Below are 21794 nucleotides of genomic sequence, written 5' to 3'. Positions count from 1 at the left end.
GAACCCACATCATGTGGTCAAAGGAGCTCTACATGCAAGTAAAACAGACAAATTGTTAGGCTTCATAGACAAAAGAAATCCATCAGAGAGATAGCAGCAACATTAGGAGTGACCAAATCAACAGTCTGGTACATTCGGAGAAAAAAAAGAACACACTGGTGAGCTCAGCAACATAAAAAGGCCTAGACGTTTACAGAGGACAACAGTAGTGGATGATTGGATGATCCTCTCCATAGTGAAGAAAAACCATTTCACAACATCCAGCCAAGTGAAGAACACTTTCCAAGAGGTAGGCGTGTCACTGTCAAAGTCTACAATCAAGAGAAGACTTCACAAGAGCAAATACAGAGGGTTCACCACAAGGTGCAATCTCGGCTAGATTAGACCTTGCCAAAAAACATCTAAAAAAGCCAGACCTCTTCTGGAAAAGCATCTTAGTGATGACGTGACAAAAGACAGAAGCAGCCGGATGAATTCTGAGGTGTACAGGGATATACTGTCTGCCCAGATTCAGCCGAATGCAGCAAAGTTGATTGAACTGCGCTTCATAGTGCAAATGGACGATGACCCAAAACATACAGCAAAAGCAACCCAAGAGTTTTTGAAGGTGAAAACGTGGAATATTCTGCAATGGCTAAGTCAGTCTCTTGATCTCAACCTGATTGAGCATACATTCCACTTGCTGAAGAGAAAACTAAAGGCAGAAAGACCCACAAACAAACAACAACTGAAGTCAGCTCAGTTCCAGACTTAAGGCAGTAATTGTCTGCAAAGGATTCTCAACAAAATATTTTAAATGAATATTTTATTTGTGATTATATTTATTTGTCCAATTACATTTGTGCCCCTGAAAATGGGGGGACTGTGTATAAAAATGGTTGTAATTCCTAAGTATTGTATGTTATATTTTGTTCAACCCCTTGATTTAAAGTCTGCGCTTCAATTTCATCTTGATTGTTTCATTTTCATTATATTCTGGTGGCATACAGAGCCAAAATGGTGCAAATTGTGCCAGTGTCCAAATATATATGGACCTGACTGTAAGTGTATTACACTAATGTTCAAAAGTGTGAGGTTGGTAAGATTTTCTCAATATGTAGATTTTTTTTGCACCCTAAGATTCCAGATTTTCAAATAGTTGGATCTTGGCCAAATATATACACCAAAAAGCGTATTTATTCAGCTTTCCATTGATGTACAAATTTCAATTTCTCAATCTCAATTTCAAAAAATTGACCCTTATGACTGGTTTTGTGGTTCAGGGTCACATTTCTACCATTTAAAGTGCATGAGCTTTAATACATTATAAATAAACATGAATAAACAATTAACGTTATAAATGAGTAATATACTTGATTGATTAACCTAGATTATTAAATGCTGTAAACACTGATGTTCATTAGTCCATGATACCAAATGCACTAGCTAATGTTAACAAACTGAAGCTTACTATAAAGTGTTTCCAAAAATATGTTGTTTTGCACGTCCTTACTCTGAATGTATGTCAGGAGAGACAGGGATCGATGCCAGCTGCTCTTAGGGGCTTTCTCTGAAGGGCTGTCTCCAACCAGCCTGAACAAATGATTATTTATATTAGGATGAGCACAAAGCAGTGAGAACCTTTAACTTAGAGCCCATCCGCAGAGGACAGACGCGTGGAGCCACACAGACTGACAGCAGATTTAGCTAGAATACAATGCCCAAACTATGTCTCTTCCTCTCTCTAGTTCCCTCAGAATAATTACCATAAGTCAAGGGAGCAAACATCATTGTGACTCTATATGTAAATACCTTTCTCTCCTGAGGTCTGTTTCCAGAGATTACGGTATTTAATTGAGGAATAACACAAATTAATAAGAGCCAAGTCACAAGGCACTCTTTCTAAAAAAGGCAATTGTGGCAGAGTTTACAGAATCACCTGCACCAATTACCCCTTAGTGTTGCTTTTTATTAGCCCCAGTGGAATCAGCAGACCACCAAGAGGGCTTGTCAACACGGGGCATGCATGTCCTCAGGGAATCGTTCTGTGTGAGTGTGTGTGTGTGTGTGTGTGTGTGTGTGTGTGTGTGTGTGTGTGTGTGTGTGTGTGTGTGTGTGTGTGTGTGTGTGTGTGTGTGTGTGTGTGTGTGTGTGTGTGTGTGTGTGTGTGTGTGCGCTTGTGTGCTTGTGTGTATTTAGGTCGCTGTGCTGAATGGTAATAGAAATGAGAGCAGTATTGGAGTGGCCACTGTGCGAGAAGGTGATGAATGCTAATGAGTGTGAAACAGGGCTGAGAGGTCAGGACCCTACTGAGTCCCTCAAGACCTGGAGAGAAAGCTGCCCCAGAGAGTGTCCTACATACAGACGTGAAGAAGAGTGTGTGTTTGTGTGTGTGCTTGTTTCGCACCTACTGTTTGGAGAATGGAGCGATAGCCATTTTCGCATCCTCGCTCAAAGCGTTCTGTAATCACGCTCCAACTCCACTTGGGGTTGTCCATTTCCCGTTTGTGTCTTTTTGTTTGTTTGTTTGATTTCTATGGCATATGTGGTTGTAAGATTCTAGATTTTTCTTCTAGATTTGTATGATTTCATGAGTATTTTTTAATTGAATATTTCATTAGACTAACTATACATTGTTTCTTAAAGGGATAGTTCACCCAAACATGAAAATTCTGTCATTAATTTCTCTTCCTCATGTCGTTCCAAAGCTGTAAGAACTTCATTCATCTTCAGAACACAAATTAAGATATTTTTGATGAAATCCGAGAGCTTTCTGACCTTGCATAGACAGCAATGCGACTGACACGTTCAAGACCCAGAAAGTTATAGAACAGTCCATGTAACATCAGTGGTTCAACCTTAATTTTATGAAGCTACGAGAGTACTTCTTGTATTTTCATAAAATACAGTTGAACCACTAAACGTCACATGGACTATTTTATGTCCTTAATGCATTAATTTCTGTTCTGAAGATGAACAAAGGTCTTAGGGGTTAGAAACGACATAAAGGTAAGTAATTAATGACAGAATTAAAATTTTTGGGTGAACTATCCCATTGACCAGATTTAACACAATGAATTATTAAGCAATAAAGGGTATCATTCTTACTCAATTCTTATTGAACCAAAGTATCACTCCTCGTGTATTTTAAATGTCCTGATTGACTGAAGAGAAACTGATTGTGGAAGTTTAGAAACAGATATTTTGTAGCAAATCCCTTAATTTCCTTAAGGAAAACCATAAAAAGCATTACACTGATTAAGCATCACGGAAATCATGAAAATACAAAGTAGGTGTTCTTAGTTTTATGCTGACTGCAGAGGAAGAAAGGCTGTGTTTTGCAATTGATTGTTTTCCACCACACCCTCGTTTTGCTTTTCAACGTGAACAGACAAATTGCTTGTCTTCAATATTGTGTCACATCATGCCTGGTTAGGATTTTATTTCCATGTGTTATAGTTCACCCAAATATAAAAATTCTGTCATCATTTCCTTGCAATTGTATCACACTAAACTAGTATGAACTATGAATATTTTGAGAATGTTGTCCATGCAATAGAGTTTTAAAGAGTCTCAGGTGTCCCCATAATATGTCTGTGAAGTTTCAGCTCAGAATACCCCACAGATCATTTATTATATCATTTTGAAAATGCTTGTTTTGAGTGAAACCCGAAACACGCTGTTTTCATTCATGGCTCTTTAAATGCAAATGAGCTGCTGTTCCCCGCCCCCTTTTCCAAAATATTGCTGTGCCTTTAGAGTTTGTAACTCATATACTTTGCCAAAAAAACATTCTTTGGTTTTGATTATCATGTCTATGCACTGAAATTGTATGCTTTAAACCATATTAGTTAAAACTTCTGATATAGTACACATATGTAGCACACAAACAGAAGGCGGCTGTTACACAGCATGTGAGTAATAAACTAAGTTCTCTTTTATGTCTTATTGCGCTTAAACTGTCAAATACACACAAGAATATGTTAAAAACACACAGGAGTTTCAAAAACAGTCAGTTAAGTCTGTAAAGGTAAACAGCTGGTTAAGAAATTGCATGTTTATATTAGATCTGTGTGGCAGCAGCCTAATATACAGTAAAGAAATCAATAAATCCACTGCTCTCTTGTCTCCTCTGAGGCTGGGACTCTAAATAGTGTTCTGTGCTCGTCTGTCCAGCCAAAGACAGAACAGTTAGCATGCTTTGCTTGAACTTTTGCCATGGCAATAAAACTGGTACACCGTTGTAAGGGGAGGTAATATTATAATAAGATCATCTGTCTATGTAATGGACGGAGTGAAATCTGATGCCCTAGTTTGTTCACAAGCTTGCCAAAACAAAGTTACTGGGTTGTCTTTTTTCACGTTTTCCGGGTTGGTAGATGCACTGGGGACTTGATTATAGAACTTAAACACAGAAGAACTCAAATTTTCATGATATGTCACCTTTAATTAGGGTTTCCAACATTGTTCAGAATCTTCTTTTATGTTCTGTAAAAGAAAATTAAGTAAAGCAGATTTTGAATGACATGAGATTAAGTAAATAATTACAGAATATCTTGGATTGACTATTTTAAGGAACACTTAATTTTTTTTTATTCACTCGTCTCTTTAAATTTCACATTACATTATCATATCCGCTCTTAGTTGTAAATTTGACTTATTTATCTTTCTAATCACACACATAATATAATTAAACATGTTTCTTTTAGACAAGCTGTTGCAATAAAGTCTGTTAACGCATTGTGCCTGTGTATCAGAGAGATCTTACAGTGAGAGAACACACAACATTCTGACTTTCCGTATTAAAATCCCTCCTCGGTCCAGGCGAAATCACACAGATCCCCTCCATGTTCGTTTTCACTCCACATTGCCTCACAGGAAGGGCTCATCTTGTTAGATTTATACTTAGCTAGGGGGTCTACATCCAGTAGGGCCCCCTATGTCTTTCTCTCTTTTATCTTTCTCTCTCTCCTTATCTCTCTCTTCTTCTGTAGTAAGGTATTTGACCTGGTGGTATGCTCCAGTGGTGCAGAACACTCCTGATGAGAGGTTTCTCTGCTTCTTTCACCTGCCTTTCCGTCTCACACACACTGACACTCGAACACATCGACCCACACTCTCCCCTCAGACCGGGGCCTAAATAGCCAATCAATACGGCCACCGCAGCTGTTCCTACATCCTTATATTTTACCTCGCACGGCAGTCTTACCCCCCCCCCCCCCTTCCCGAAGTAATCAGCTCACTCCTCTGTGTCTGAATAAGAAACCGAATGTTGAAAACAGACACATCCTAAATGGACCGTGTCATTGTGCATGCATGAACGCACTGGGAGACGAGAGCGTGCAAATACAATCAAGAGCCCTAGCTGTGGCTGGAGCCGTCAAAAAAACTTGTCAAGTCATCAAAGCTCCCCGGAGCCTGTTGATCGGTCGCTCCAATCATGCCCATCGCTGATTCCTGCCTCTCCTGATGTCTAAGTGATTCTATTTCTTTCCGCCTGAGTCTCCTAGCTGGGTGCCCAGCTGATCAAATAAACCATCGACGAACCCCGCAGCCAATGAGCTGGCTAAGCATCCACACAGTCCATTGTCTGCTACAGCCAAGACATAAACGTCCATTCCAGGATGGCATGTTCCACCACGCCACAGTTTCTGCTGGAGCTGCTGTTATTGGCGGTGGAGGGGAAAAAAAGCAACATGGTCATTTCTCCAGTGGAGTGCTTGTTCCTCCATTAGTTGCCTTAATTGAGTAGACTGTTATATTTCAGCACCTTATTAAATCGGAAGGAAGCAGGCCAGAGAGTATTACGTGAGAGTAAATTGATTTTGGCGCCGTGCTGCTCATCTACTTTGGCCGTCTGTACACAAACCCATTCCTCCAATTATTGTTTATGGCTTGCCTCTTTGTCTCCGCTCTCTTGCTCATTCTCGTTCATTCTTCACTCCGTTCTCCTGCTTTTAGCCATCCTTAATATTTTGGCCCTGCTTAGTTTAAATCCTGTCCCGAGAGGACAGAAAACCCAGCACTTTGCAGTTTTCATCCTTGTTAAATGCTGACCATGAGGTTTCAACTAGATACTCTGCATTTGATGGTTCATAAGGATCCCTGGTGTTAATTCCTTACTTTTTTTAAAACTCTTCCTAAAAAAAGTTCTTCAACAAATTAGACTCAGACCCTTCAAAAATGATCTCTTCTTTGATATTTGTGAACATGAACAGTGAAGAAGCCAAACAGAAAGCGAGGATGTTTTTGACAGTTGTTTTTTGTATTGAAACACAGAAAGTCAGTATAAGTCATTACTACAATAGATTTGGGTACCTGAGTAATTTTGGCACAGCAACTCAAAAGTTTGTGGTGAGACGTAAAAGAATGTAATACCTTAATTCAGGATGCATTAAATTAATCAAAACGACGTAAAGATGTAGTCATATATTACTGAAAAAAATGAAGCTTTCAATATATTAATAACAATAATGAATAATTATTCTATAATTATTTTTATATAATTAAACATTCGCAAAATGTTATTTTTTTTTTTTTTTTTAGTACTGACCTGAATAAGATATTTCACATAAAAGACGTTCACATATAGTCCACAAGAAAAAATAGCTGAATTTATAAAAATGAAAGAAAGAAAGAAAAACGATGTATTAAGAGCCAGGGGTATAAACTTTTGGACGGAATGAGGATGTGTACATTTTCTTATTTTGCCTAAATATCTTTTTTTTTTTTTTTTCATTTAGTACCGTCCTTCAGAAGCTACAGAAGATAATTACATGTTTCCCAGAAGACAAAATAAGTTACATTTACCCTGCTCTTCAAATTCTTAATGCATTTTTTTTCTTTCTGAAGCATCAGTGAGCATTTAAACCTTCTGTAGTAGTTGCATATGAGTCCCTTAGTTGTGTTCAGTGTGAAAAAATAGACCTCAAAATCATACAGTCATTGGAAAGGGTTCAAATACACAAAAATTTTCTCTTGTGGACTATATGTAAACCGCTTTTATGTGAAATATCTTATTCAGGTCAGTACTAAAGAAAAATTAATATGCATTTTGTATAATCCCACTTATTTTGGTAAAATAATTCAAATTTTGCAAATTCTGCAAGGTGGATGTAAACTTTTGACTTCAACTGTATTTTTGGTGCGAGTTTTGCTTAAATTTAGGAGATTAGTCTTTTTAGATTTTACCGGGCACACTGATTCAAATGATACCCATTATTCGTATGTCATCTGTTTGCCCTTTTTTTTTTTTTGTTAATACAAACTATTTAAAGAGGACAATTCAAAATTCACATCTTTTAGTAAATACAGTTGTCAATCTCACTGACTGTGTAAAGGCCACCCATGATGAATAAATGAGGCCTGCCAACCGCACCAGTACCACCAATGACGAATGAAATGTCCGCCCTTAGATCATCTCAGCTTTACCCCCCATAAAAATACTGAATAAATAAATCCACCACAAATCCTCTCTTAACCCAGGGCTCTCTGTCGTCTGTGCAGTGTGCAAGTGCAGTATATGCATAACCATAATCCCAAAACATGCTGTCATTCCAGCCCTTGCATTATCATATTTCATCCCACATGCTCTATTAAAAGATTGCACTACTTACACCAACAGACACTTTGTACAGCTTCATGTCTGCTTTAGCCAAGTCTCGGGATTCAAACGCCACTGAACAACTGGAGAGATCCATTAAATCCATCACTATCCCCTCTCAAACCCCATTGACAGGCTTAAGCCCTGTAAGTACATGTGATATAACATCTGAATACAAGTTCTGCAAGCACAAAAAGCATTAATGAAAATAGCACAATGAGGATAACAGCAACTCATCTGCATATTTGGTTGACATCTGCTTAACAGCCCTCCTCTCTCATTTTGATCTGCCTTGAATTGGCCACTAAATCCCGACGTTTTTCACATAAGTAATTTTGACTGGACTTTGAGCTTGACTGTGTCAGTGAGAAGAATTCAGCTCACAGCTTCTGTCTGATTCTACCATCAGGGACTGTTTGCAGATGTAGATTATGATTCACCTTTCAAAACACTGACGCCTGGGGAGATGCATGAAAGTAAAATTAGCTTATTAATTCATGCTATGATGGTTCCATGTGGTAAATTCTCAGCGTTTGTACCGTGATGTGCAGAAGGGATGCCCACTGGATCCTGTCACGATGCAAACAATCCATCTGACGACTGACATATTGTAACGTTAGTGCATTTTTATGGTTGTAAGACCTGTTGTGCTCATAATGGTGTGTCTGTTACATTTTTACTTTGTGTCATTACTATCTATCAAGGGTGTTTCCTCCGAGGAAGCAAGGGAATGCAGACAGTGCCTTCTCAAAAAATTGGATGAGAAAAAAAATTGTGTAATATAAAAATAAAACTACGCGAATATTACAAAATAGGCTATAACATTAAAATGCATATACAGTTAAAGTCAAAAGTTTACATGCACCTTGCAGAATCTGCAAAATGTTAATTATTTTACCAAAAAAAGAGGGATCATACAAATTGCATGTTATTTTTTTATTAAGTACTGCCCTGAATAAGATATTTCACATAAAAGAAGTTTACATATAGTCTGTTAAAAAAAATTTTTTTTTTTTTTTTTGGTTTTGTTTAGTGACAGTTGTTCGTGAGTTCCTTGTTTGTCATGAACAGTTAAACTGCCTGCTTTTCTTTGGAAAAATCCTTCAGGTCCCACAAATTCTTTGGTTTTTCAGTATTTTTGTGTATTTGAACCCTTTCCAACAATAACTCTATGATTCTGAGATCCATCTTTTCACACTGAGGACAACTGAGGGATTCATATGCAACTATTACAGAAGGTTCAAATGCTCACTGATTCATCAGAAGGAACAACGTTGCATTAAAATAACTTTTTCATTTGAAGATCAGGGTAAATTTAACTTATTTTGTCATCTTGAGAACATGTAAGTATCCTCTGTAGCTAATGAAGGGCAGTACTAAATGAAGAAAATATATTTAGGCAAAATAAGAAAAATGTACACATCCTCATTCTGTTCAAAAGTTTACACCCCTGACTCTTAATTCATTGATTTTCTTAATTCATTGCCATATGATTGGATATGACTGGGTATGATTAGCTGTGATTGGTTCATCCGATAAATCCCGCCTCTTGTGTTCATGCGCATTCCACGTTTGCGAATTGGTCTGAATGAACAATATAATGGTGTGTCCTCACACACTTAGATAAAACCACTTTATTACGTCAAAATAAGACTTAAAATGGCCTAAAAACATGTTCTGCGGGAGTTAACTGTTTAGTGAATAATCAGCTTGGTGAAACTTAAGATAAATCTCTGTCTGTGACCAATATTTACCAAGCTTTGATGACTACCTCAGTATAAATTCAGATCAAATACAACTGAATTATAGTTTTCATTGACAATTAATAACAAATAATCAAATGTCGTCACGAGGTTGGCAAAAACTAAGTGTAATAGGAACAGTTTTTACACTATTTATCATAATGCAAGCAGCATTATTCTGGCCCAGACTCTCTGTCGCTGCAGTGTTGGATTTGCACTCAAAGTCATACGAGTCATACGTATAGTAAACATTGACCCATTGACTACTTTGCTGTACATCCAGTTTGCTAATAATAGTAGTCAATAGTCAATGCAAGCCCTAGTGTATACATCTACTCACCAATATAGATTTTTTTTTCTTATTTACATTTATCGACTTATTCAATTTAACCCAAAGCCATTTGCAAGTGAGAAAAAAATGTATGTGATTCATCATAAGAATTTTATTAAACACATTTATATTAAGTGACGGTTCCTTCCTGTTGCTCACAGAGTTTCTCCAGGGGTTATTTGACCTTAATTTGCGGTCCTTCCTGCGCACTGTCCTTCAGGTTCTATTAAGACTTTGTCCAAAAAATGCAGTATGAAGTCACAGCTGAGCATGTTGGTCTTTGTGCTTCCCGCAGGTCTCCTGTGATGGCCGGAGGCTTGTTTGCTGTAAACCGACAGTGGTTCTGGGAGCTGGGAGGATACGACACAGGCCTTGAGATCTGGGGCGGCGAGCAGTTTGAAATATCCTTCAAGGTGAGTTAAATCATCTAAGTCAATTCCTCTATGCAATTCACAAATAATACATCAATTCTCACAGACTTTACAAAGGTTGCTTGCTGTTGTTAGTCTCTCGGAGCAAAATAATCTAACAGAACACAATAGGACCCATGCAAGATACAGTGTCTCACTCCAGTGCTTTGTGCAATCCAGGCATTAAAATGGATTTCAAGACACACCCTCCAAAACCACATCCAATAGCTCCTTATCCATTGCAAACCGCTAACTATAACTATAGCAGATTCCTTTTCTCACACTTAATGTGAAGTACTCTGTCTGTCTGTCTAGGCAATCTTTTCTCATTCTCTTCAACAATAAAGCTCGAATGAGATTGGACGGCAGAGGTTATTTTCTTCACTGTGTTACTAAGCGTAGCCTCAGAGCCAAAAGCACACCAGCCGGCCAAAATAAGGCGGCGAAGATAGCGGAGCTGTGAGTCTGCACGCGTGTGTGTGTGTGTGTGTGTGTGTGTGTGTGTGTGTGTGTGTGTGTGTGTGTGTGTGTGTGTGTGTGTGTGTGTGTGTGTGTGTGTGTGTTTTTGTGTTTAGACTGGCTATTCTGCTGAAACTAATTAGATTGTGTGATCCAGTGATTGGCTGTGGCTCTGAAGTGATTTGGTTTTGATTAGCGGGGCCAAAACTGGCGCCGATGGATGTGAGGAAATGTTCTATTTATCAGTTCTGACATACCTGCCACCCCACTCTTTTTCATTAGACTCTCACTTGCGCTGGCACTGAACTTTGTTATTGGAACACCATCCTCTGCGCCTTTCTAGTAACTATGGCAACCGCAAAAATAGTTTTAGAGGCTAAAGCGGCTGTTTGACAGGTTTCTTTTTTATTATTATTCCCTTTTATGCACAGTATTTGCCTGTTGCTGTTAGTCACAAAGTTGTACCATTCACATCTGACCTTGATGTATGGTAGTGAAATACTCCATTTGAAAACTTTAACACCATGTCTCCACCCTGATCCGACATGCAACTACAAACCGAAATAAAAGACGGCGCTGATTGGGCCTGGCGTCATCCCATTGATTGGTTGCCTGCCACGCTCCGTCCAAGTTTCATCCATCTGTTCGATGTAGGCAGCTTTCTAAATGCAATTCAAGTCATCTTAATATCTAAAGTCCTGCCATGGCTGCCTCCCTTCATGCTTTATGATAAAAGAGGCTGTGAAAAAAATGTGAAAATGATTCCTAAAACTTAATTTGTTACATGGCTTCCTCGTTTATCCTCAAATGAGGGATCGGAAGGGGCTTTTTCTCGCTCGCTTTGTAGCGCTGATGTTTCGAACGATTCGCTTCCCATAACGACTGGGTCTGTGAAGTTACCTTGACCGCTAACCCGCCGCCTGGCAGGAGAGATAGGTCTGTGCGGTTTGATATCTGCAGACAGCTCTCTCGAGCCCAGCGGGAGATCGAGGAAGAGAGACACCATCAGACTCGACTCGGCCGACTAGAAGCCCCCATCCCCCTTGCCTTCTCACCTCCCTCTGTGTGTCAGTGGCCCTGGCCGAGTCCACACTCCACCATGCCTGAGCCAATACTCGATACGGACAGGCACATCAAAGTCTTGGCCTTAGTAGAACAGAAAGAGAGAGATGGGATGGGAAGCATATTGAACACCCGGCTTTCTTTCTTTATCTCTTTTTTCTCTTGGTTTAAAGAGGAAAAGTAGAGACAGTTGGAAAACTCTAGTTCTTTCCTTCAGTGGATGCCAGTCGATCGGTAATTGGAGCCCACGGCGAGGACGTTGCTTGTTGCTGGTATGATGTGGAAGCGCAGCAATATTTCTAGCTAGTCTGTCCACATTTCCCCACTGAGACCTTCCCAGACTGCATGTGTAGGAGCTCACAAGGATGTGATGCATGGAGGCTTTTGAGCTTTTTCAACTGTCTGAGAGAATGCAGGATGGAGACAGCTCTGTATGTACTGTGATGTAGTATAAATGTTTGAGAATGTATGTGCGTATGTGGTTTTTCAGGTGTGGATGTGCGGAGGCAGCATGTATGATGTACCTTGTTCGAGGGTGGGCCACATCTACAGGAAGTACGTCCCCTACAAGGTGCCTTCAGGGACCAGCCTGGCAAGAGTGAGTAGAACTTCCACTATCCTTCCAAATGAGAAAGGATAGAGTCTTTCTCTACAGTGGCCCAATTCTGCTAGTTTATAGTGCTCTAGATTCACAATGTTCCTGAGACGATCTTATTCATATTCTGCACACATGATGATAACAGACAAATAGTACAGAAAGTACAGGTTGCACTCTGCTCTTGACAGTGTATGTGTATGTGTGTGTGTGTGTGTGTGTGTGTACAGTGGTGGCCACAATTATTAGAACACAGCAACAAAATTATTCGTATATTCACCAGCTAAAAAATGGTTTTAAGTCCGTTATTTCTATCTTTTGCTGTAGTGTGTCAGTAGGAAATATCAGAAATATAACATTCATTTTGCCATTAATCATAATAATCCAGTGAGATTTTTGACAACAGCCAGAGATCTGATCTCACCATCATCCAGCCAGTCTGGAATAAAAAAAAAAAACAGAACAAACTAAGACAGACTAAATCCAGAAGAACTGTGGCAACGTCTTCAAGATGCTTCAAGAAACCTACCTGCAAAGCTCCCTAAAAACTATGGGCAAGTGTACCTAGGGCAAATGCTGCTTTAAAAAGGATTGTCACACCAAATGTTGGTTTAATTTAGTTAATAGAAGTTAATTGATAAAAAAAACCATCTATTTATGACTTTATTTTTGACAGCATCTTCATTTTACAGCACTTTTACACAAGTTCCTAAAACTTTAAACAGTACTGTAGCTTTGCAGGTAGGTTTCTTGAAGTATCTTTAAGATGTTGCCAGAGTTCTTCGGATTTAGTCTGTCTCAGTTTGTTCTGTTTCTTCATGTCATTCCAGACAGACTGAATGATGATAAGATCAGATCTCCGTGTGGAGCACTGGCTGTTGCCAGAAATCGTCTCAGGTTACGTAGGTAACCCTAGTTCCCTGAGGACAGGGAACGAGACGCTGCGTCCTGGTTCAGGACACTATGGGAACTGCCTTCGGCATGACCGGTTCTGAAACAAGGTATAGAACAACGACAGTGAACTTGACACTGGCCGGCGCCAGCCTATGACATCATCAACAGGCGCCTGCTAGTATAAAGCAGGTGCCTGAGAGCACAACACCATCTTTTTGTCGGACGGAGGTCTGTGCAGGGCCCGAGGCATGGCCCCGAGACGCAGCGTCTCGTTCCCTGTCCTCAGGGAACTAGGGTTACCTACGTAACCTGAGACGTTCCCTTCCGGAGGGAACTCTACGCTGCGTCCTGGTTCAGGACACTATGGGAACGCTTATCCCAACGCCGCCATGCCGAGGGATAAGTGATCAAACTGACTGAATGAGGAGTCAAGAAGGAAATCACCCCTGCATCAGCGAGAGTCGCTGGGCCCAGTGACCTGCCATGGCTAGCTCGGCTACCTGTGCACGCAACTCTCAAGCGTGGAGGCCTAGAGGAAGCCTACTACACTTAGCTCTCTAAGTGAAGGAGCTCATAAACGCCCTGACCATAAGGGGCGGAGTTTAGGGAAAGGAGGTCTCAGCAGAGCGAACGTCTACTCTAGGGACCTGACAACATTCAGTGCTAACAGGTATAGGTGGGGAAGCGGAGCTTCTGGAGAATGGAGGCTTCACAGAAGACTCTCTAAAAAAGAGAGGAAACCTGACCACATTCAATCCACTAGCTCTTTAGGAGTGGAGGTCTCAGATAACCATTCAGTGAGGGGAGACCTGGCTACACTCACGCTTGAAAGTACTGGAAGCGGAGCTTCTGGAGAACGGAGGCTTCACAGAAGACTCTCTAAAAAGAGAGGAAACCTGACAACGTTCAATCCACTAGCTCTTAGGAGTGGAGGTCTCAAATAACCCTTCAGTGAGGGGAGACCTGGCTACACTCGCGCTTGAAAGTACTGAAAGCGGAGCTTCTGGAGAACGGAGGCTTCATAAAAGACTCTCTAAAAAGAGAGGAAACCTGACAACATTCCATCCACTAGCTCTTAGGAGTGGAGGTCTCAAATAACCCTGCAGTGAGGGGAGACCTGGCTACACTCACGCCTAGAGGTACTGGAGGCGGAGCTTCTGGAGAACGGAGGCTTCACAGAAGACTCTCTAAAAAGAGAGGAAACCTGACAACGTTCAGTCTACCAGCTCTTAGGAGTGGAGGTCTCACTAACCCTTCAGTGAGGGGAGACCTGGCTACACTCACGCCCGGAGGGAAAGACTGGAAGCGAAGCTTCTCGGCCCTATACTCGACACTGGGGGTATTCAGTGAGGCTGAATAGCCTGTGCAACCAGAACTACCCGAGTGGAGCTTCTGCTCAGATGGAATCTACAGAGTGGAGGTCTCATGACCTAACTACACTTGACACTGACGATGGTCTGTGAGGCTGAATAGCCTGTGCAACAGGCCTGTCTAAGTGGAGATTTTCTGAGGAGTGGAGGCTTTGCCGAAAGGAAGCCTGGCAACACTCTGTGCCTTCCAGAGTGCAACTCTAAGAATGGAGGTGCCATGGCACCTCTACACTCAAAACCTGGGGGTAGTCAGTGAGGCTGAGTAGCCTGTGCAGCAAAACTACCTACAGGGAGTTCAGAGGAGTGACTGCTCCAAAGGAAGCCAAAGAAGCACTCTGTGTCTTGCAAAGGAAAACTCTAAAAGTGGGGGTCTCGTGACCCACTTCACTTCAACACTGAGGGTAGTCAGCGAGGCTGAATAGCCTGTGCAGCGGAACTACCTGAGTGGAGTTTCTGCAAAGTGGCGGCTTTGGTAAGAAAGAAGCCTGTTACCACTCTGCACCCAGCAGAGGTCTGTGACCTATCTACACCCAATACTAGAGGTGGTCCGCGAGGCTGAATAGCCTGTGCAGTCGGACCGCCTATTTCTAGTGAATCTCTGGAGGCAACGAAGGACTCTGAGTGAGTCTGGAGAGTGGAGGCTTCTGAGAAGAAGCCTGACAACATCTCATGAAGGGAGACTCTAATAGTGGAGGTCTGATGACCTAACTACACTTCACTTAATACACTTCAACACTGCAGGTGTTCATCGAGGCTGAATAGCCTATGCGACAGTACTACCTGAGTGGAGTCTGGAGAGTGGAGGCTTCTGAGAAGAAGCCTGACAACATCTCATGAAGGGAGACTCTAATAGTGGAGGTCTGATGACCTACTACACTTCAACACTGCAGGTGTTCATCGAGGCTGAATAACCTATGCGACAGTACTACCTGAGTGGAGTCTGGAGAGTGGAGGCTTCTGAGAAGAAGCCTGACAACATCTCATGAAGGGAGACTCTAATAGTGGAGGTCTGATGACCTAACTACACTTCAACACTGATGGTAATTAGCGAGGCTGAGTAGCCTATGCGACAGTACCTAGTGGAGTCTGGTGGCAATGTTCTGCGAGCAGCAGAAGGACTCTAAGAGTGGAGGTCCCATGACCTACTACACTTCAACACTGCAGGTGTTCATTGAGGCTGAATAGCCTATGCGACCGTACTACCTGAGTGGAGTCTGGAGAGTGGAGGCTTTCAAGGAGGGAGCCTAACACACCTCCGTGCTTAGCAAAGAAGAACTCTGAGAGTGGAGGTCTCATGACCTATCTACACTCTAATCTTGAAGGTCATCCGCGAGGCTGACTAGCCTGTGCGACAGAAATACCTTCGTTTTTGGAGCTCTTCTGGAGAGTGGAGGCCTGAAGAGGCGCCGACACTCAATCCTGCTAGCAGTGCTATCTGGATTGGAGTTGGAAAACTAAAAGGTTTTTGAGAACAACCAACTCAAAAGATGGACACGGAGGAATGCCCTGCGTGGCCCATACCGTATAGGATTTCAGAAAGGAACCTGCCTTTGCGGGAGGAACCTTACCATAAGTATGGATTTAGTGAAGTGCCTGAGTAGTGCACTTACCACTCACGTGGATTTCAGAGAATGCTCAAAGACTTGCGTGAGCAAACACCACAAATGTGGTTTTGAATAGGTGCCCTGAGCATAGCGAGGATCACCAGATTTGCAGTCTCTAGGCGATAGCAGAGCCTGAAAGCGGAGCTTCTGGAGAGGGGAGGCTTCAGCAGAAAGACTCTCTAAGCGAGAGGAGGCCTACGACGCTCTCCCTAGGGAAACTCTTCAGAGTGGAGACCTCCGGTAAAACGCTCTAGGCGAGGGGAGGCCTGACTACACTCGACGCTCAAGAAAAGGCAGATACTCACAGTAGAGCCAATAATGAAAAATTCTCATTTATCATCCAGCTCTGTGTAGTGGAGGCTCCGAGACTACATCTCTAAGGAGAGAAGCCTACAACACTAGTTTTTGGTGAGTGGAAGACTGCACTCCCCCAAAAAATAGTCAGCGAGGCACTCATGGGCCTGCTAGCTGCTATAACTGTGAGAGTGAAGGTCTCAGTACTGTTGGCTGTGACAGAGGGGAGACCTATTACACTGTGCTTATCAAAGGAGTTGTAAAACTTAAGGGTTTTGGAACCAACTCGAAAAAAATGGGCACGGAGGATTATCCTGCGTGGTCCAACCCGTGAGGGATTTGAAGAAGGAACCTGCCTTTACGGGAGGAACCTTACCATAAGTATGGATTTTAGTGAAGTGCCTGAGTAGTGCACTTACCACTCACGTGGATTTCAGAGAGTGCTCAAAGACTTGCGTGAGCAAACACCACTAACGTGGATTTAAGAAGGTGCTCTAAGCGTTTCGCGAGAAAGACACCTGTATTATTCCCGGGTGATAGCAGAACCCGGAAGCGGAGCTTTCAGTGAGGGAGGCTTTAATGGTTACAAGCTCTCTCGAACGTAACAAGCCTGACGACGCTCAACTGAGGAAGCTCTATCGAGTGGAGGCCTTGGAATACATGCCTTCTCATGGAAGGGAGGCCTAACTACACTCAACGCTTGTAGTGACAGGTCCACGAAAAGAGTTCACAAGCTGCCTTAACCTTGTGTTTTCCCGGCCTGTATTTCTGGGGAGTGGAGGCTTAACAGAATACCTCACATAGAGGGAGCCTAACAACACTCGACCCAGTAAAAAGCTCTCATGAATGGAGGTCTAAGAATGACCTGGCTACATTCAGCGCTAAGAAGTATTATCTTTATATGTCTCTCTTTACAGAGGACTTCACCGAGAGGAGGCCTCCTAGGCCTGCTACACTCAATTCTGGCGGATTGGGTCACAATACCAGAAGGTAATTTAGCGAGGCCCAGAATGGGGCCTGACAGCCAAATATATAAGATTTCTACTTCAAAGCGGGGCTTTTAAAGAGAGCGGAGGCTTCAGTAAAACATCTCTCTCTCAGAGAGGGAGCCTTGACGACGCTCTATTCACCCTAGCACACAAACTCCTAGGAGTGGAGGTCTCACATATGTGTATATGAAAATACACAGGGAAGGTACCTGACTACACTCATGCAAGAAGAGTATTACTCTTAGCAGGGTTTGAGTGAGCGGAGGCTTCAGCAGAGCGATTTTTCGCTTGAAGCAGCTTGACAACGCTCAAGAGGGTTTTTTTTTTTTTTTTTTTACATATTCTCGCATGTATATGTATGTTGGATCATGTCTATACCAAGCTCACTCTAGCGGAGGTTTCAAAACCTAACAACGCTTAACCCACGAGGGGATTTCTACGAGTGGAGGTCTCTACACACTGTTTTCTTTTATAAAACGAGGGGAGACCTGGCTACACTCGGCACTTGGTGGCAGTAGAACTCAAGAGGAGCTCGAAACTGCAATAGCAATCACCCAAGCGGAGCTGGTAGACAAAAGAAACCATATACATACACGCTTGAATATTTTATTAAAGTGTCTTTACTGTTCACATACCGGGCCAACAGATTGAGTCCTCAATCTCATCGTCGGCCCAGCCCCAGAGTCTTTGCGAGGGGAAAAGGGAGGGGCAGGTAGCCCCACACTGGCGACCTAGCCTCGTCTCTGGCCCTTGGACCAGGACGGGCCTGGTTTCCCCCGGTGTTCAGGTGGAGGCGTGGACCGGCGAGGGATGCAACGCCCCGGGGCTCGGTCCAGATCTTTCAGCTGATCAGCCTGGTACGCCCCTGCAACACTGCCATCGTGTGCAGAGGAGCACCAGCCTGACCCACTGCCGCATATGTGCCTTTGGAGCCTTCAGGGTTGATGCCCCTCGCGCTGAGAGATAGTTCGCAAACGTCTGCTCAGTGAGAGGCATCGACACATATCCGCGCCCATGCATTCCCTCGACATCAGCATGATTCACATGCTGATGCCTGTGAATGCGGGCTGAATATGGCCTGTCCCATTCCCTCTCGATCCCTTATGCAGATCAGGAAGGAATGGGAGGCTCACAGGAGTTGGCTTGTTATGGCCGGGAAGAAGCCGCTCGTCTAGTCTGCCTAGGGCGGCCTTTCCCCTGGCGGGCTTCCACAGAAGGGGTAGCCGCGCGGTCCATAACAGACATCAACTCTTCATATGCGGGGCAGGGAGGCTGCATGGGCTCAAAAGAGCTCATCTTGTTCCATTTCAACCTCCTGCTCGCCCTGGCTTGAAGCCAAAAGAGCACTCGCTGCAGGACCGGAGGATGTGAGAGACAACACATCTTCCGCTAGCAGCGCATTCTCAGCTCCACCTGTGATCCCCGCGATCTCAGCCGCCGGGCAGCCTCAGCCGCCGCGGGACCGGAGCCGCGTGGGGCAGATGGATGGCCCGATTCCCTCGAGAAAAGGGCCAGACGAGAACGGAGTTTCTTCTAGAGCAGAGCGCGCGTGCTCTTACACCTAAACACACCAAACAAAGGTCGTGTGCGTCATCAAGTGTCAGATTTCTCTGACACGGATCCGCACACTTCCTAAACAGTTTTTCTCTAGGCATCGCTGTACTCACTCGTTTAGAACAGAGGACTCTGAAGACAAAAAGATGGTGTTGTGCTCTCAGGCACCTGCTTTATACTAGCAGGCGCCTGTTGATGATGTCATAGGCTGGCGCCGGCCAGTGTCAAGTTCACTGTCGTTGTTCTATACCTTGTTTCAGAACCGGTCATGCCGAAGGCAGTTCCCATAGTGTCCTGAACCAGGACGCAGCGTAGAGTTCCCTCCGGAAGGGAACTCACTGGATTATTGCAATTATTGACACAATTTATGTTTGGAATGTAAACTGATATTTCCTATTGACACACTACTGTCAGGATTATGTCTGTGTCTTGTCCTGTTCTGTTCTGTTTCCCAAGTGTTTTCCCCCATGTTTCTAGTTCTAATGGTTTAGTCCTTGTCTCCCCCTTTAGTTCTGTCTCATTTAGTATAGTCATGCCCATATGTGTATTTCCCCCTCGTCATCCTGTTATCTCGTTTGTGACCACGCCCCCGTTTCAGTGTATTTAAGAGTCTGTGTGTGCACTCCCCTTTTGTCCGTCAATGCTTGCTGTTACCTCTGTTTGCTTGTGTTCATGTGTTCATCTTATACTTGAGGAGACTGCGGCAAGGTGGCCGTGAGTTGGAACGATATGTGGAGGATTTCATCGAGCTCTCCCATCAGGTAGGCTGGCACGAGGCTGCTCTTGGTGCTGTGTTTGTTTTGGGGCTGGATGATGAGACCATTCGCTGCGATCTTCCCTCTTGTAATTTCCCCTTGATAGAGCTAATAAACCTGATTCTCTATTTGAATGGATCTGATTTTGAAGTCGAAGAATTTCCAAATTCTGGTCGGTCTCATCTTCCAGTCCCCTCACAGACACAGCACATCGCGCCAGCCTGCCATAAGCCGAGAACCTCCACATACCGCTCCAACGGATCGGACCGCCAGCCAAGTCTCCAATCTCAAGTCATCCATCAAAGCTCCGCTGCTGTCCTCAGCCCGATGCGGCCGGCCTCCTCCCCGCGCTCTCATCTACCGGCCTCCGCCCAGCGCTCTAGTCTGTCAGCGGCCACGCCAGCTCACAAGATGGCTGCCACGCCAGCTCACAAGATGGCTGCCACACCAGCTCACAAGATGGCTACCATGCCGGAATCTGCACGCAAGATGGCTGCCACACATGAGTCTGCGCGCAAGATGGCTGCCACACATGAGTCTGCACGCAAGATGGCTGCCACACATGAGTCTGCACGCAAGATGGCTGCCACACATGAGTCTGCACGCAAAATGGCTGCCACACAGGAGTCTGCCCGCAAGATGGCCACCGTTCCTGAGTCCTCGGCCAAGATGGCCACCAAGCCTGAATCCCCGGCCAAGATGGCCGCCGTTCCAGAGTTCCCGGCCAAGATGGCCGTCGTTCCTGAACCCTCGGCCAAGATGGCCGCCAAATCTGAGTTCCCGGTCAAGATGGCCGCCAAGCCTGAGTTCCCGGCCAAGATGGCCGTCGTTCCTGAACCCTCGGCCAAGATGGCCGCCAAACCTGAGTTCCCGGTCAAGATGGCCGCCGTTCCAGAGTTCCCGGCCAAGATGGCCACCGTTGCTGAGTTCCCGGTCAAGATGGCCGTCGTTCCTGAACCCTCAGCCAAGATGGCCGCCAAACCTGAGTTCCCGGTCAAGATGGCCGCCGTTACTGAGTTCACGGCCAAGATGAACGCCGTTCCAGAACCCTAGGCCAAAATGACCATCCAACCTGAAATCCCGGCCAAGATGGCCACCAAACCTGAGTCTGCACCCAAGATGGCGACCGCCAAGTCGAAGTCTCCGCTGGTTCCGCCAAGCCTTCCAGATTCTCCGCTGGTTCCGCCCAGCCTTCCAGAGTCTCCGCTGGTTCCGCCAAGCCTTCCAGATTCTCCGCTGGTTCCGCCCAGCCTTCCAGAGTCTCCGCTGGTTCCGCCCAGCCTTCCAGAGTCTCCGCTGGTTCCGCCCAGCCTTCCAGAGTCTCCGCTGGTCCGCCCCAGCCTTCCAGAGTCTCCGCTGGTTCCGCCCAGCCCTCCAGTGACTGCGCCGCCAGAGCGCCCTCCAGTGACTGCGCCGCCAGAGCGCCCTCAGTGACTGCGCCGCCAGAGCGCCCTCCTGTGACTGCGCCGCCAGAGCGCCCTCCTGTGACTGCGCCGCCAGAGCGCCCTTCAGTGACCGCTCGCCCAGAGCCTGCTCTGCCAGAGTCTCCGCTGGGGTCCTACAGTCCTCCAGAGCCAGCTCCTCAAGAGCGCCCTCCAGAGCCAACGCTGTCTCCTGCGCGCCCTCCAGAGCCGGAGCTGCCTCCAGTGCGCCCTCCAGAGCCGGAGCTGTCTCCAGCGCGCCCTCCTAAGCCGGAACTCTCTCCTGCGCGCCCTCCAGAGCCGGAGCTGTCTCCTGCACGCCCTCCAGAGCCGGAGCTGTCTCCTGCACGCCCTCCAGAGCCGGAGCTCTCTCATGCGCGCCCTCCAGAGCTGGAACTCTCTCCAGCGCGCCCTCCAGAGCCGGAGCTGTCTCCTGCACGCCCTCCAGAGCCAGAGCTCTCTCATGCGCGCCCTCCAGAGCCGGAGCTGTCTCCTGCACGCCCTCCAGAGCCAGAGCTCTCTCATGCGCTCCCTCCAGAGCCGGAGCTGTCTCCAACGCGCCCTCCTGAGCCGGAGCTCTCTCCTGCGCGCCCTTCCGTGCTCTCCTGTGTGGACTATACCCTAGGTTCCCCCAAGAAAATTTTTTGGGGGGGCTACTCCCCTGATCGGCCATGGCCACCTGGACTGTTTACCCGGCCATGGCCACCTGGACTGTTTACCCGGCCATGGCCA

The 21794-nt window shown here is 44.9% G+C and overlaps 1 protein-coding gene across 1 annotated transcript in view; it reads left to right on the top strand.

The window, feature by feature from the left end:
- The window catches only part of galntl6 (polypeptide N-acetylgalactosaminyltransferase like 6), a 270730-nt gene that overhangs the window by 236868 nt on the left and 12068 nt on the right, over nt 1-21794 (top strand). Inside the window, exons 8-9 of the mRNA XM_073842600.1 lie at nt 9951-10068; nt 12077-12184. Coding sequence (XP_073698701.1) covers nt 9951-10068; nt 12077-12184 — 226 coding nt within the window. The remainder of the gene's footprint in view (nt 1-9950; nt 10069-12076; nt 12185-21794) is intronic.

This window comes from Garra rufa, chromosome 6, assembly GCF_049309525.1.
Source record: "Garra rufa chromosome 6, GarRuf1.0, whole genome shotgun sequence".
NCBI classification, from domain to species: Eukaryota; Metazoa; Chordata; class Actinopteri; order Cypriniformes; family Cyprinidae; genus Garra; species Garra rufa.
This window is presented reverse-complemented; position numbering and strand designations above follow the sequence as displayed.